The following is a 13,161-nucleotide window of genomic DNA, read 5'->3' as shown; positions in this document are numbered from 1 at the left end:
GTGGAGGATTGATTCATGCATGTCACTCTCATTTCGGTGTCTGGTGTGATGTCTGCGTCCTGGTGCGCTGTGGCGGGCGGCTGCCTTCGTCGGGTTGTCGATGTTTACTGAACAATCCAGCATGTTTGTTACAGATATGCAGCCAGATATCTGAAAATTCGATGTCGACGACATAATGTGGATACTTTGAGTCAGTGGGTTGTCTGCAGCCTTGCTGTCTGTGTCGATACACAAGCTTCCCGCCCCTTGCTTCACCAGGTAGTGGGGAATGCCAAGCGGATCTCGAACCACGCTACCAAAAGTTCCGCGAAGCCTGACGTGGTCTGTGAAGAACGGGGTCGTGTTTGGTGAGGCGGCTCGATGGCACCGATCTCTTTGTGCTGGTGCACGTTTGCAACTTCAATATACTAAGAACTGTGATGGCGACGATCACAACCAGAAGCGCTGTGACTCCACGTGCTCGAGTTGTGGTGTTGGGTTGTTTCTTCCACCACTCAAGTGCAATGTTTTCGCGCTGGGATATGCCCGCGCGCAACTTCAGCAGATGTGCCATTGTGGTCTCCTGCCATCAATCTGTGTGAGCGTTGCGAAGACACAACGTATGTCGCAGCCGTTACTACCTGCTTTCCAAGGTTGGGTGCAGAACAAGGACCTCGAGGGTGCTGGACGTGACAGCCGTAGCCGCAACCTTCTTCCATACCATAAACACTTGACATGCTGCAGATTAGGCTTAGCTTCCACGCCTACGTTGTTCTCCAGGCTGTGCGCACAAACACCTCCCATTGGAGGAACTTCCAGGTCACCTCTTTGAAACGCATCGCTCTTGGCGTAAAAGGCGAAACGGGTAGAGACCGCGCGGATCACGATTCGCGAATCCAAGGACTGTTTCAAACAGATGAGCATAATCGCCAAGCCCAAAGCCCATGAGGGTAGGCGGAGCCGTGTGGGTTCAATCTATATGCGATTTCGCCAAACCTGCAAGTTTCCGCAGTTGTCCCGACGGCAGGCATCCAGAAGATGTCGGAACAGATCCGTGGATGGTATAAGATGGAGCGGGAGACACACCCAAAAATCCGTACTCACCATCGAGCCAACAACAGTCTTTTACAGTCTTTCAGCTTTCTCATCTTCTTTCAATCCTTTGCTCGACGCATTACATTCGCTAGCCGAACCCAACGTCCTTCTCTTCATTCCAACAAACTTCCAGCTCTCCAGCTTTTCCAACTCCAACCTTTTCAACTATCAACATGAAGGCCTCCGTCGCTGCTGCCATCGTGGCTTTCGCCGTCGCCGTCTCCGCCGGTCCTAGCAAGCCTTCTCCCATGAACTTCTTCGACCTGAACAAGCGGGCGAGCTTGCCTATCCCGGCCTCCAAGGGCTCCCAGACGCTCAAGGAGGCTATGGAGATCACTGGCACCTTTGACGGCGGTCTCAAGACCTATGGTCGTGGCGTGTCTTGCACTGGCCAAGCCGAAGGCGGAGATTCTGACGCGGTCTTTATTCTGAAGGTATGTCACGGCTGTAGGAAGTGCATGTGAGACATATACTGACTTCGTACTTCCACCTCTGCAGGATGGCGCTACTTTGAAGAACGCGATTATCGGTGAGGACCAGATCGAAGGTGTTCACTGCGAGGGCAGCTGCACCATCGAGAACGTTTGGTGGGCTGCTGTCTGCGAGGACGCGCTTTCTCTCAAGAAAGATGGTGACGCAACTGGTAAGAGGTGTTTGCACATACTCCCGGACTGAGCTAACGCCTTCTAGTAATCGGTGGAGGAGCTACCGGCGCTGAAGACAAGGTCATCCAGCAGAACGGCGCTGGTACCGTCACCATCGACGGATTCACCGTTGACACCTTCGGCAAGCTATACCGCTCCTGCGGTAACTGCAAGCAATCCGCCGAGCGCCACGTCATCATGAAGAACGTCAAGGCCTCCAACGGCAAGCTCCTTGCTGGCATTAACCCGAACTTCGGTGATTCCGCTACCATCGACGCTACCAACTGCGCCAGCTCCGTCAAGGTCATTTGCGAGGAGTTCAAGGGTGTTGCTTCTGGCAGCGAGCCAGAGAGCGTTTCCAAGGGCCCCTCCGACGCCTGCATCTACAAGGAGCCTCTCTCTTCTTGCTAGGTTGCCTAGAGCAAGACTTGAACAACATGTCGAGGACGAATCGGCGGGCATCGGTGGATTTCATTGGATGGTGGGGATGCAGTGCATCTGTTGTGCTCGCTCTGGAAGCATTGTACATACATTGACTTCTTTCTTGTATATATTGGCAACATAGAGTTGCGCGAATCGAGAAGGTTGCTCTACGAAATCTTGATGACAAGTGATGCCTGATTGTATGGGTGTGGTGTTGAGTCCGGAAGCCGCGAATCGCGCGCACTACTGCTGTAATAGTGGGTTTAATTGGTGTCGCACTCTACAAATATGTAATTAGCAGCATCATTGAGGTAGACGCATACACAACAACGAGACTTGTATAGATGTTATGATTTAATGGCGTATATGCAGCAAATGACAGGGACTCCTGAACTCTTCCAGGGCTGGTGCTGATGACGTGGGCGCGCTAGTCTCAATGGGGCGATGGCAATACCGAGGCGACACGCGAAACGCGACGCGCGACACCTCGAAAAAGGCGGAAGCATCACGCGATTATGCCAAAGAGATTATACCACAAAGGTGCATTGTATCTACTACTTGCTGACACACCGACAGTGCTTCTAACCGTGGTGTAGAGCTGTGCCGATGTCATTACCGCCTCTTCGTGTAACATCCTTTCTCTCTCATCCAATCTTCGTCTCTAGATCGTCACCAACCGTCAAAATAGCCAACTACTCTTCCACCACAAAGTCGCTCTCCTCCAGCCGAACTCCGCTTAGCATCCTACCCAGATGGGTCTTCTCGACGCCTTCTCCTTCCCGCCGGATCTTCATGAGTAGCGCTCGCAGGAAGGGCACAGGAGACTTCTGCAGCCCCCAGATCCCAGCTGGCGGATCAATGAAGCCATCTGCATAGACTTCCTGACCGTCTTTCGCTGTTCCCTTTAGAAGACCAAGATAGTCACAGATCTCGGCGTACTCCGACAGCGATCGTAGATAGAGACTCCCGGCGAAGAGATTCAGCTGCATCGTCAAGCTACGCGAGACTGAACCAGGCAAGAAGTTGCGGCCGACATTGTATAGCATGAGATCATCGACCGATGCGTAGCTGGCATTGGAACGCGGCGCGAAGATATGCAGGCAGACTGTCTTCGACTGGCGGAGAAGAGGTAGCAACTGATTGGCCTCGTAGGGACTCACAATGATGAGGTTGCTAACAGTTCCCTTGCGATGGACGGAAAGTACGAATTGCACAGGTCGTTGGTACGAGTCGGATACGAAAGACGCGCGGGTCGATCCTGGAGGAACTTGAACAGTGTGTATGAAGTCCGCTGTGACCAGCAAGTCGTCAGGGAATTTGCTCAGATCAACATCCCTGGCAGCGCTCGTGGTGCAGAGGGCTTCAAAGGCCGGTCCCCATGCTTCTGAACTGAAGCAGAACTCTCCTGTATCGATGAGGCGCTTGAGGTCTGGGTGAAAGTTATGTGGATGAGCCTTCAGGCGCGGTGGGCGCTCGATTTGGCGCTCTTCTTCGATCTCCGGGGCGAGTTCGCGTTCCTGCTCCTCCGATAGCGCAGCTGAGCCAAAGCCCATGGCTTCGAAATCACGGCATCGTGATACGATCTTGACAATGTTCTCATTAGATTCGTCCCAATCCTGGAGGTGCTTGGAGCCATCATCGTCTGGCTCGCGTGGCTTGTATCGAGTCTCCAGGCTTGCTGCTTCCTCTTCTAGGAACTCTTCCGCTGTTCCTTTGGTCGTGTTGGCACCGTCCAACAACAAGTGCTTGTGGCTCTCGAATCGGTTCCCCTGCACAGCCCACAGTGGGAGCGAACGTTTGATGTCAGACCAGGTCTCGCCTATCGCCCACGCCAGTACCTCATAAACGTCGATTGGGGTACCGGGCGGTTTGCCGTTTCGTTCATAGATCTTGGTACGTATCTCCCCGGGTACGACAAAGCACACCGATTGGCCATTACCGAGCTTTCGTAGTCGCATAGCTGCTTGTGTGAGGCGATCCTTGGTCAGTTGACTGCCTAACGTCAGGGCAGCCCGATAGTGTCGTGGTAATCCTGGTATGTCTGTTCCCCGTGTGTGGCTCTCGTCTAAGTAGACGACACACGAATCTAGCATCTTCGCGTATGGAGATGTCTGGAAGGATTCGATCTTGGAAGAGCGATCTAGGACAGACAGTTCCTCGTCCTCAAAGTATACAACAGCTGCGACGTCGTTGCCTCGTAGCTTCAGCCAGGCTTCAGCCACCTCTCGGTTGTTCATATCAAGGATTGATGCGCCGCAGTCCAGTATAACTCTTATGTCTGGATGTAACCCCTCGATGAAAGCAAGAAGATGCTGTCCATCTTTACTGCTTGTACTACCAATGGCGCGTGCGGGTAAATGGGCCACAGAAGTCTCATCCATCAACAGATATGACAAGACCCGAGCGTTGGTGTGTTGTTGGCTCGGCAGATCAAGTTGGTGCATGTTGAGTGGAAGAAGATGCCGGGTATCGTTTGTTCCCGAAAAGCCGGTCGTGGGATTCGGTTTCCGGATCGCCAAATCCCATCCACTCGCGCTGAGTTTTAGAGGGAACTGCTTCAGTTCTTTGGGGAACACGAGATGAGAGACGAAATAGTCGACGGCCTTCTTGGAATGCCGTAAACCTGGGAATACCTCCTCAACGCACTGATGCCGATCGCGTATGGAGATGCCAGAGAGTTGTCTGAAGGCCTTGGGTAGACTTGAAGACGCGGTGCTGACGAACTCGTCGAAGTGAATGGTTGCTTGATCGGACTTCAACAGATGAATCAAGGTATCGAAAAGGTCGTCGTTCGTGAGACCCTCATAGTACCAAGATAACAAACTCAATAAAATAAGAACGTCAGGGTGTGAGTACTCACTCCTAGGTGAAGGAGAGTCCTTGCTGCGATATGGTACGGCTAGACGAGTGGCTGGAGTGCGTGAGTTGTCGAGACCAAAGTTAACGCGGTACCGCTTCTGCGAGAACACAAAGTTCAGCACGCCCCCTGCAAATAGCCCGCGGAGAAGTAGTAGCGCCGGCTTCGTCGTCTCGGTCCAGAACTTGCTGTGTTCGACTTCCTCGATCTCACGAGCTTCCAGCTCTGTTACGGAGATGTAGCGCAGTATCGCGGCCTGCATGGTGGGAGACTGCGACCGAGATGGACTTCCTACGCCTGATTCAACAACCTTTGTCGCGAGCAGACGCAAAGCCAGATCGGCAGCGTCAGGTCGTAGGAACCTAATCCTGGGATACCGCCCGTCGCCATCGCCTTCTATATCAATCGCCTCGGGATGGATCTCCTTGACCTGCTTCGCCACAGGAAGGATTAGCGCTAGAAGATCCTGAATGATCAACCATCGCTCTGGAGCGTATTCTATCGAACTCTGGCTACCCATCGTGTAGATGAGCTCAAACTTGGTCGAGAAGTTCTCATCACTCTCGTCAATACAGTCGCATGACACGTCGTCGAACCATTGCTGAGTTGCTAGCAGTTTCCGAGCGGTTTCTGGCTGATCAATGAGAACACATTCCACTGCCATCAGCTTGAAAGACTGTAGGGGTAGAGGTACGAAGTCAGTATGTGTCTCATATGCCTTTCGTATAGCCATGACTTACCAGGATATGCTCCGGTTGAATCAGTAATACACCGCGCTCGCGAATGCATTCTTCGTAGATCTCGCGGATGGTGACGGCATCTTGAGCATTAAGTCGGAGGTTGCGTGAGAAGGGCATCTGATAAACTTTTCGGTTCAAGAGACCACCAAGCTTAGCGACCAGCATTTGCAGCATCTGCCGGCTCTGGGGTTTTGCGATGACCACTCGGACAAGCCTAGTTTCTAATATTAGTATGCTGTCGTCCGATCGGTTGGGCTTAGAGACACTTACTTCTTCCTGTCTCCATGAAAAGCACTCAGTATGGGAAGAATAGTTGAGCTCTTGCCACCGCCCATGAGCAGTTGAAGCACGATATTCCAGCCATCTTTTGGCGAACGCATCTGGCTAGCAATAAACTCCTGTTCGGCTCGTACAAGAATTCCGCTCTCAGCCTCGATGAGAAGAGTCTCTGGGTATTGATGCACATCCCAATTGCTATGTCCAACATGGCGGAGCTCCTCCACGAGATCGACCGGCTTCTTGGATAAGCGGAGTAGCCGCTGAGCGCGTTGTAGATTGGTGATAGCGAGCGCATACTGAATGACAATTTCTTTCCAGGCAGACGATAGTGTGTCGAATCGGTCTCTGTGTAGTTGACCGAGCCAGAACTTTGTACATAATCGTGGCGACAGCTGTGTTTGAAAGGCGACTTGGTGGCTAAAAAGCCCCTTCAATGCGGAGTTGAAGGTCTCGAGATGGTTCTGGCACTTGCTGAGGTAGTCGTGCAGCAGAGCTTGAACATCTGCAACTAACTCGTCATGCATGACATCGCTGTTGACAAACGAGTTGAGGGCATCGCAGCTTGATCGTAGATTCTCAACGTACTCTCGCTCACACTTGGAGGTGGCGTAGACCATGTTTCTTCGACAAAGTTCCTCAAGCCTTTCATTCACCTCCGAATGCTTCTCAGGCAGATGTCCTTTGGCGACCGTAACGGCAGGCTCGGAAGGAGCTGTTAGTGAGAGGGTTTCGATGGACCGAGATGGCCTTAAAGCGAACACATCCAGGACGCTGAGATGCCGAGTGGAGTCGCTGAGCTGAGGCTGCTTTGGCGGCGAGGTGAGGATATGCTGTGGTGTCACAACCGGCGACGCCACCTGTCGTGCCATGATCGTTGACAATTTGCCGAGGTATTCCATGAATAAGTGGTTATCGTACCAGCTGTAAAAGTGATTCCGGATAGTGACCATTGCATCGGAAACATTGACATACGTGTCAATTGCAGCCGCTTGCGGTAATGTAGGAACCTGAATTGGCCACTGCTTCTTCAAGCCGCTCACGAAGTTCTGGATCGCACTATTCTTCCGTTGTCGAAACAAGGAGTTCATTCTGTTGTGATGCTGCTCTTCAGTCTCTGATGCCGACTTTGGTGACATCGCTTCACGAGAATCTTCGAATGGCTTGGCGTTGTTATGAAGGATGTTCTCAATCGTGGTTTGGTGAAAGACATGTCCCTTCGCTAATTCGAACGTTGAAGCAGCAGGTGGTTGTACTGTGGAGAAATCCTGTGAGATATAGAATGCGGCAAAAGCCTGTATGACATTCATATCCGATGTTCCGTATGCCATCGTGGACAGCCATGTGATTATGTCGTATCTGTTTTTGCTGCTGGTAGACACGCCAGCTAGACCTGGTTGTAGAGTGCACCATTGCTCTATGATTGCTTTTGATGCATCGTCCAGCCACTTTGAATCGTATCGGAGACTTACAGGATCGAAGGAACGATTCACTCCGAGGATGGTAGCATGTTTGAAGTGCTGTTGGAGGAGCCTGACTTTGAGGTCTGTGATAGGGCCGTGAAGGCTGAATCGATCCCGTAGCATTAGCTTGGCTGTCGTATGAGACTGAGCTCCTCTCTTGGAATGTAATTGGACGTCTCGCCGGTCGTAATACGAGTCTTCTGCAGAGCTGAAGTGCTCTGCACCAAAGCCGGCGACGTGGAACGTGGCAGTGCGAATTGAAGCTCGCTCATCCAAATAGGCAGTTGAAGACGACATCAATTTCTTCTGGGTTTTTCTGATCAACTCGAAGTCATTGTGTTTGTCAGGGTAGAAGAATTGCATCCTCCCAACCTGATGTAATAGGCTCAATACGAGAGACCGCAAAGAAGTATGTTGCGATAGCGATGGGAGACTCGTATCCCACTTCGTACGCTGCATTACTTTCAGGTTCTCGGGATAAAACGATCTCGTAGCCGAGAGATTTGCCAGACAGGTCAGAAGATCTATATCTTCTGGTGCGAGAAGGTCAATCGATCCCACAGCTGCTGATCTCAGAATTGAGATAGCTGACTCAGTGCCGGTACATCCAGCCAGAGGATCGGGTAGGCAGTGAGACGTTAGCGCGTGCATGTAGCACAAGATCAGGCGGCTTCGCAGGCTTCCATCTCCAGTTATCTGGCCAAGAGTCTCGTCGATGTCATAAGCGCGAATCCGAGTTGCCGAGTCTTCTAGAATTCTGACCTCAGGATGGTGTAGATCTCCCTTCGCGAAACCGACTGATCCTTCCGGAATGATCATCATTCGCCGACCTTCCGCTGACCTCAATATCAACCGGCTTTGCATGCCAACAAGGGCACCCATGGTTTGATCAGGGTCGATAATCATGTCGCGAAATTGGCGAGAGCGCAAATGGTCACTCGCTTCGACAAATTCGAACGAGATTTGTAGTCGCGGTAGCTCTATCTCGACGCGGAGATCAGAAGTATTGTCTGAACCAACAAGACGCATGTGCATGTGTAGCGGTTTCTCTAGGGGCGCCAAAATGCTCGAGATGGTACGAGCTGTAGGGCTACGCACGCAGATCATAACCTTGTCTTTGTTAACTAGCCGCCATGACGTTCCGTGTCGTACGAGGCGCCATCGTGTATCATCGTCTTCAGTCGACCAGGGAGCATACATAGGCCGAAACAAGAGCTCTTGAGCGTTGGAATCATACCAGTGTACGGCATCTGTCACAAATGACTCAGGTAACAAGCCCTGAAAAAGACGTGAAGGTACCAACTCAAGCCGCCTCGTACCCTTTCCGAAAGCGGACAGGATCATATCCTGGCCCGTCATTCCGAAGTGAAGGTTGTAGCCATGGTATAGAGTCTTGGCAGAGAACCTGAACCCAAGTTCATCGGTTGGCACAACTTCCAGAGCTGATTTGTGGAACAAAGGCTCATACATCCTGTGGCGCTCGTACTCGGCAGGAAGACGAGCGAGCGGAAGGCCATTGACAAGCAACTCTCCAGTGAGTAAGTTGAAGTGCACAGGAAGATTTCCGGATGTCGTGAGCATCCATTGCTTTTGGCGATTCTCGTTCAGTGAACACCAAGAATTACTGGAATTCGATTCTTCGAATGCGGCCCAATTCGCTTTGATGGCATCCGAAAGACCGCTGTCATCCTCGAGGACGCGATTTCGTAGTGTCGGAAGGATGCGATACATCAATGACTTCCACGACTGTAGTGAGATACCGAAAAGCTCTGTGAAATCCGACTGCATGGTTCCACAGTGCTCTTGCACAACAATAGACGATTGAAGCAACGTTGAGATTGCCGACTTTTGCCGAAGCACAGTCTCAAAGTCAGGCTCTTCCACATCATAGGTCGAGGTGCACAGCAGCGCTACCTCTGTAGCGCGGCTCCAAAGTTCTGTGCGCTGGCCGTCGTCCGTTGAGGCAGCCACCCGCTTCTTCAAGCGTCGTAACCATTTCAAGCAAACCGCTCGCAAAGTCTCAAGGTAATCAAGCGCGCGAGAACGAACGTCCTGGGCTCTTGTCAAGCTCAGTACTCGTCGAGCGAGTAAGGAGAATGTTGCTGCAGCCCTCCATGATTCCCAGTTTTCTTCGATGCGGCCCAAGTTGCTCTCAAGCTGCGCGAGCATAGCATGGCCAAACGAGGTTTCTGTAAGGATAGAGTGGCCTGACCGCTCGATGCACTGACTTGGCGGACCCGCCTGATGTACAGCCTGGAGAATTATACATTGCGTCTCGATCTTTGTAAAGTCGACTGATGGAATCGCTAGCTGAGCAAGAATGTTCGAATGGACAAGGTTGCTCCCAAGCGGTAGCGCGCCCAAAGCCTTATACTCATCGATCGAGAAGTGCATTGGACAATCAGACAAACTGGCGATAACTTCGTTGGCTGGTAAACCATCGGGCGATGTTGGTGGGCGATACATGAAGCGTTCAAGAGCCTTTGATCGCGTTGGCATGGGGTATAGGCATTTCTTCGGGACTTCTTCTGTACAACTGGGCATGCTAGCGTTGAAGATGCCGCTGGAAACGTCGTAGTAGGCGTATTGTAAAGCGTTGTCAAGGCAAACATCGTCATCGTTCAAGTGAGGAATAGCTTTCTGCAACTTCCTGTGGGTGGCAGTGTGGCTCTTGACATTTGAGAGTGGGACTATTCTCCGCCGATGGTACCCATTGGATAGCAGATGGGACAGATCCTGGTGGTTGTTGAGCGTGTATGAGTGTGACGGTCGTAATTGGTTCGCATCCTTATAGCCGAGAACCGTGGTAATGAAGTGCGCTGAGGCATCGCGCCAGTTGCTGTAGGGATCCGGTACAGCCAACTCAAACACCGTAGCCTTTGCTACAGGTGTTTTTGAGGAGACTGGCCATTCGTAGATCCGGATCGTAAGGAAATCTGCCTTGGCCTTCGCTGCACATCTGCTGCAGTTGTTGGAGTGGACCTTTCGTCTGTAGCCGTGTCTGCGATTGTAGATCTCCCATACCTCCTCACATACGTTGCTATTGTACTGGTCCATGTACTGCTGATACTGTAGCTTGAGATCTGCCAGCTCTTTACACTTCCGCTTGCGCTTGGCAGCGGCATCAAGTTCGATATCTGATAATGTAGCCTGAAGAGTCTCGCACCGATCAAAGTATCGGACAGAGAACGAGTCAGGGTCTCCAAACCTTCGATAGACAGAAGGTCTTCCTTTCACCGCTGTGGCCTGTCGCATTCGTACATAGCGCTCTGAAGCGTCCAAGCGGTTCAGGTGGCTCTTGAGGGGAAGCGTAAGGCATTGAAACTCGGCCAGATCGACCTCAGGATCATAATCAAGCAGCATGGGATATATCGTGCATGCGATCCGGTCGCATGCGATCCAAAGCCCAGTAAGCGTCAGATACATGATAGATAGGCCGACAGGCACTCCAGCATAGGTGCTACTAGCAACGTCATAGTAGCTAGTCATGATTGTACGTAGACTCCCGCATGCATCTCCATCGTGGAGATGTGAAGTGTACCAGTCAACAAGATGATGTTCGACCCACTTCTCGAAAGCGGCTAGGCGGAAGTATTTGTCTTCATGAGAACCGAACGACTTTATGCTTTCCGGTAATTGAGTAGCTGGATAAGATGGATACCCGGAAGTGGGAGTGAAGGTAGACGACGAGACTTCTCGCTGACGAGACGTGACCGCCAACAAGAATGCATCTAACCCGGAGAGTTTCATGTCGACATCGGCCTTAGGCTTGAGCTGGGCAACGGTGCTGAAGTCGATATTGGCCTGAGAGTTGTCGATCTGATCCTGCCAGTGATGTTTGATGAATTTGTGGGCGTTAATCATCCGGTCATGAATATGTTGTGCCCAGCCTGGCTGTAGGTACCCTTCTTGCTTGAGAAGCTCGAACTTGCGTAGCCGTCGGGATAACTTGGCTAATGTGATATGAATCGCCTCGCTACCCAAATCTTTCCAGTGCTGTTTCCCCAGATCGAGTAATCGTGATAGCATAAAGATCATGAAGGCTTTGTACAGACCGTCGGCATGGAGACTGGAAGGTGCTTGTCGGGAGAACAGCAGCTGTAGCGATACGCGTAACAAGAGCCATAATGGGGACCGTCGCCATGGTGCAAAGCAGTCATTCCAAAGGACCTCTTCCCGGGTATATTTCGTGCTATGGCGTACATCTGTCGGCTCACCGAAAGCAGCGATAAGGTTCGAGAAGAAGTCGGTTGTCATGCCGGGATGCGTCGTGTCGCGCTGTTCGTCCATGCTCTTGTTGTTTTTGGTTATCTTGGGCTGGAAGCCAGGAGCTGTCTGGGTCGTCATTGTAGCTATGGTCCTGGAGATCGATTCGATAAGATCGGGGTTGACCTTTCCGATAGGTATCTGTGATGCATGGGCAGGAAACTCTCGTACTAGTCGGCCTGGATGCATAGCCGCCTCGTTCGTAGGAGAAAGCTCGAAGAACTCGAAGACCAAGTTGTCTGAAGATCGGCCGACAAGAATCCCGGCATTCTGCTCTTTAATCTCCAGTGGAACTTTACCAGTAGCGACGCCGTTTGCGACATTGGCAAGAACGTCTTGAACTTGACCTTCACTGTTATTGCCATGGTGGTCCCGGCACCTGCGAAGATTTTTGACTGTTATGACGGCGACTTCGACTGAGCCGACATGCTCGCTGTTGACAAAGGATTTCAGAGACTCAAGGGCGTGAATGGCAATATTGACAAGAGTCAAGTCGTGCGCGGCGTTGCGGTCGTCCTGCTGCGGGAGCTTCGGAGGAAGTACCAAATGGTGATAGGCGTAGGCCGTAGCCGCTGCCGACGCCATGGTGTAGACACCACAGGGAGTACACTATATGATACATGAGTCAGCTTGTGTAACCTTGCCTGAAAAGGAGCATATTTAAGGGTATAGGTATCTGCTGTGCGAGTAGCACTTGCGCTGCAGGCGCGACGGACCCCACGTACCTAATGGGCTTAGCTATCCGGTCTGTCTATTCAGAATGCAGAATAATATTCAGGGTGTTAACCCAGTAGCGAAGATGGAATAGCAACAGTCGCGACCAAAAACAATGAGGAGAAAGTGTGGTGTCGTGGTAGCGAGAGCGGTAGTCCAAGGTGGGGAAAAAGACGAAAGACGGTGGACGAAATCTCTGTACGACGCAAGAAAAATGCTCGCTTGAAAGAGGTGAAATTCGACTGTGCGCGTTGTTGTTGTCTTAAACAGGCAAACAGACTTCACCTTCACTTGAGCACTCCAGGGCTGCGCAGCGATTGCCCACCGCCTCATCACTTCGCCGCGACATGGGCGTCGCTGTCTGCAAAAAAAAAAAAAAAAACAAGGCTGAGTACACTGAAATGTCCACGCCATATCTGATATGCTCTTCTGCTTCATGCATTGGAAGACCACGCGCCATTCCGCTCAGTGAATGGCCCAATGGTGTGGCTGTGTGGCGCGTGCGTGTAGTACAAACCCAGGATGCGCAAGGCAACAGTCCCAGGCTGATTCGACGCCAAATACGATTCCCAAGAGGCCTCCCTCATTTTGTCTCTTGCATAATCCAGCCTCCTTCTCTTGTTGATGGCCATTATCTGAAAGACGTGTGCCCGCTCAAGGCTATGACGTCACGCGTTACGGCGAAGCTAGGCCGCGCAAGACGC

At 51.7% G+C, this 13,161-nt stretch overlaps 2 protein-coding genes across 2 annotated transcripts; one reads left to right on the top strand and one right to left on the bottom strand.

The window, feature by feature from the left end:
- Nucleotides 1–1,247: 1,247 nt before the first annotated feature.
- On the top strand, nt 1,248–2,129 carry J4E85_010874 (uncharacterized protein; the record flags this gene model as incomplete). The annotated part of the gene is made up of 3 exons (XM_051475077.1): nt 1,248–1,508; nt 1,573–1,717; nt 1,765–2,129. The coding sequence occupies 3 exons, from the start codon at nt 1,248–1,250 to the stop codon at nt 2,127–2,129; spliced, it is 771 nt and encodes a 256-aa protein (XP_051321103.1).
- Nucleotides 2,130–2,833: 704 nt separating this feature from the next.
- Nucleotides 2,834–12,328, bottom strand: J4E85_010873 (uncharacterized protein; the record flags this gene model as incomplete). Its single annotated transcript, XM_051475076.1, has 3 exons — nt 2,834–5,674; nt 5,739–5,952; nt 6,009–12,328. The coding sequence occupies 3 exons, from the start codon at nt 12,326–12,328 to the stop codon at nt 2,834–2,836; spliced, it is 9,375 nt and encodes a 3,124-aa protein (XP_051321102.1).
- Between the last annotated feature and the right edge of the window lie 833 nt (nt 12,329–13,161).

Source organism: Alternaria conjuncta, assembly GCF_024043145.1.
Source record: "Alternaria conjuncta strain BMP 0040 chromosome Unknown scaffold_27, whole genome shotgun sequence".
Lineage (NCBI taxonomy): Eukaryota > Fungi > Ascomycota > Dothideomycetes > Pleosporales > Pleosporaceae > Alternaria > Alternaria conjuncta.
The sequence above is the reverse complement of the archived record's forward strand: the minus strand, read 5'-3'. Positions and strand labels throughout refer to the sequence as shown.